The sequence below is a fragment of the Morone saxatilis genome, unplaced genomic scaffold (genome assembly GCF_004916995.1).
Source record: "Morone saxatilis isolate NCDOM2014 unplaced genomic scaffold, NCSU_SB_2.0 Contig551, whole genome shotgun sequence".
NCBI lineage: Eukaryota > Metazoa > Chordata > Actinopteri > Moronidae > Morone > Morone saxatilis.
The window spans coordinates 1-2,550 of NW_023340153.1; the positions used below are offsets into that span (position 1 = coordinate 1).

General features: G+C 41.0%; 1 protein-coding gene across 1 annotated transcript; it reads left to right on the forward strand.

The window, feature by feature from the left end:
- Window positions 1–267: 267 nt before the first annotated feature.
- On the forward strand, window positions 268–1,105 carry LOC118339658 (zinc finger protein Gfi-1b-like). The gene is made up of 3 exons (XM_035677361.1): window positions 268–413; window positions 571–736; window positions 833–1,105. Exons 1-3 carry the CDS (start codon window positions 360–362, stop codon window positions 1,027–1,029), a joined length of 417 nt encoding a protein of 138 aa, XP_035533254.1. The 5' UTR covers window positions 268–359; the 3' UTR covers window positions 1,030–1,105.
- Window positions 1,106–2,550: the final 1,445 nt, after the last annotated feature.

Below are 2,550 nucleotides of genomic sequence, written 5' to 3' on the forward strand. Positions count from 1 at the left end.
ACTACCCACAATGTAACTCAAACAGTTGTACCGGTTACATATGTGTCACACTGTTTCCTGGCTCTAAGTAGTTGCTAGGCAACCAGCGGAGACCTAGAAGTGTTGGTGGGCAGATTTTCTAACTGTTGGGCCGAGTGAAGCTAGCTGTTTCCTCCAGCTTTCAGTCTTTATGCTAAGCTAAGCGAACCGGCTGCTGCTTTATATTTGAAGAACTTGACAGCGGTATCAATCTTCTCATCATTTTTTTTGTCACTTTCTCTCAGTCTCTTTCAGAGGTACTAATATCAGGAGGTGGCCTGCAGGCTCATGTTCACAACACCCTCTCTGTCCCTTTGACAAGTTCACCCACAGCCACAGACATGCCCCATTTGCCCTTTGGCTTCAGAGCAATAGGTGGCTATGGCAGAGCTAAGGTACAGTACACAGTGAGAATGTTTACATGAGTATATTATATATCGTTTTTGCTACGAACACATGACTCATTGTGAGCTCTGAAAGAAACATTGGTTTGTCTTAACTTCTCTCTGTGTGTGGGCATGTGTTATTCTTATGTTCTGTATGTGTATCCAGGAGCGTAGCTTTGGCTGCAAGGTCTGTGGAAAGGTGTTCAAGCGCTCGTCCACGCTGTCCACACACCTCCTCATCCACTCAGACACACGGCCCTACCCCTGCCAGTACTGCGGCAAAAGGTTCCACCAGAAGTCAGACATGAAGAAACACACATTCATACACACAGGTGAGTGAGCAGTGCAGTGAGTACACTACACTACACTGTCAAATGCCCAAACTCCTACTCTGAAAGGTTGTATTCTGCCCTACGGTCTTCCCTCAGGTGAGAAACCACACGTGTGCAAAGTGTGCGGTAAAGGATTCAGCCAAAGCTCCAACCTCATCACCCACAGCCGAAAGCACAGCAGCTACCGGCCGTTCAGCTGCCCCTGCTGTCAGCACAGCTTCCAGCGCAGGGTTGACCTACAGCGCCACCAAGAGACACAGTGTGGATATAGAGACATGTACACTCAAAACTGAGTCCATGACGAAATGGAGTCATGTCAATTATATGGGTGAAATGGCATTTGTAAATAATGTTCAATCATTCGTATTTGTAAAAGTTATAAAATATGCAGCAAGTAATGACAGAAAAATGGAAGGTAAATAAAATTTGATTGTGTAAGAAAGTGTGTTTTTGAACTAAAAGTTTGTGTTAAGCAAGACTCTAATAATAATAATAATATAATATAATAATAATTACAGGCCTGTAAAACACGATGAGGCTTCATTCTGGGAACTCACTTGCAAATGATGATTGGGTTATTTTTACGGGAAGTGCCAGGCAACTGTGTTCTTAGAGTAACATCATCCAATCACACTGTGTAATTTTCAGGCACAGAAAGCTGTACGAATGTGCTTGTAGTTTGTGTGTGTGTGTGTGTGTGTGTGTGTGTGATGCCTCCATTATTTAATGAAGCAGCCATCCTTAATACACCGCAGCAGGACCCCTGAAAGAGAACACAAATGATGATACATTTATCATTAAGGATGTACTTCAACTACTGCATGTACAAGAGGTCTATTTTGAAATTACTTTCTAAAGATATACTCATGAATTTTCAGTACCATTTCTACAGCACATCTACAGTAGACGTTACATTAAAATACCCTTTGCTGCACTAATAAATATTCTCACATTAACTATGGATAGAAAGCATAATATAACGGCAGCAGGGGTCAGCAAACCTTACTATCAAAAGAGCAAAAAAAAGTAGCTGCAAAACATCTTTAAGCCTTGTAATGAAGGTAACACAGCCTATTAAGTCTAAATTAGCCCATCAAAGTTACAACGTGAAAATACAGTTATGCCAGTGTTGTGTTTATAGCTTGCTCCACCGTCCCTATATGACACAAATAATTTATTACTTTTTTAATTGAATAAGTTATATTATACATTACATTGGTACATCTATAAACACGTTACCTTCTTTCGTTTTATTCGTGTTGCATGTGATTTTAGAGTGAAACAGAAAGTCAACATGGCTCTTTTAATACATCTTATTTGCCACAATCACATACATTAAATGTACAGTAAATGCAGTTTTGATATCCAGCTGATTCACAGTTACAACACAAACAGTGAAAATGACTCTGTAAAACACTGACTCTTCAAACAGGCACACACACGCTAACATTTCAATTTATCTTTGACCTTGTGGTCCGTTTCTAAAGGCAACGATGATACGATTTCTGTTTGAGTCACACTAACCAAGCTTAGATTCTGTTGAAACCAGATAGAGGTCTCTTCAATCAGGGGCTGCCAGTTTGGAAATTACTTATGTACAATGGTTTGCAGCATCAAACAAACAACGTTTCACTTCACCTGATCTTCACAATGATGAGTAAGTGCTACTGTATTCACATGGTTTCAGTCCTGCATGCTGCACGAAACGATACTCACAAGGAAAGCTGTACGAACATGGCCCTGCACACACACACACACACACACACACACACACACACACATACTACATACAGGCAGCTGTGCTCGCTCACACA

What these genes read in the sequence shown, in the direction of transcription:
- LOC118339658 (XM_035677361.1), top strand. Translation starts at nt 360, where the DNA reads ATGCCCCATTTGCCCTTTGGCTTCAGAGCAATAGGTGGCTATGGCAGA. An exon ending in GTGGCTATGGCAGAGCTAAG is followed by an intron (nt 414 to 570) that starts GTACAGTACACA and finishes ATGTGTATCCAG; the next exon opens with GAGCGTAGCTTTGGCTGCAA. An exon ending in ACACACATTCATACACACAG is followed by an intron (nt 737 to 832) that starts GTGAGTGAGCAG and finishes GTCTTCCCTCAG; the next exon opens with GTGAGAAACCACACGTGTGC.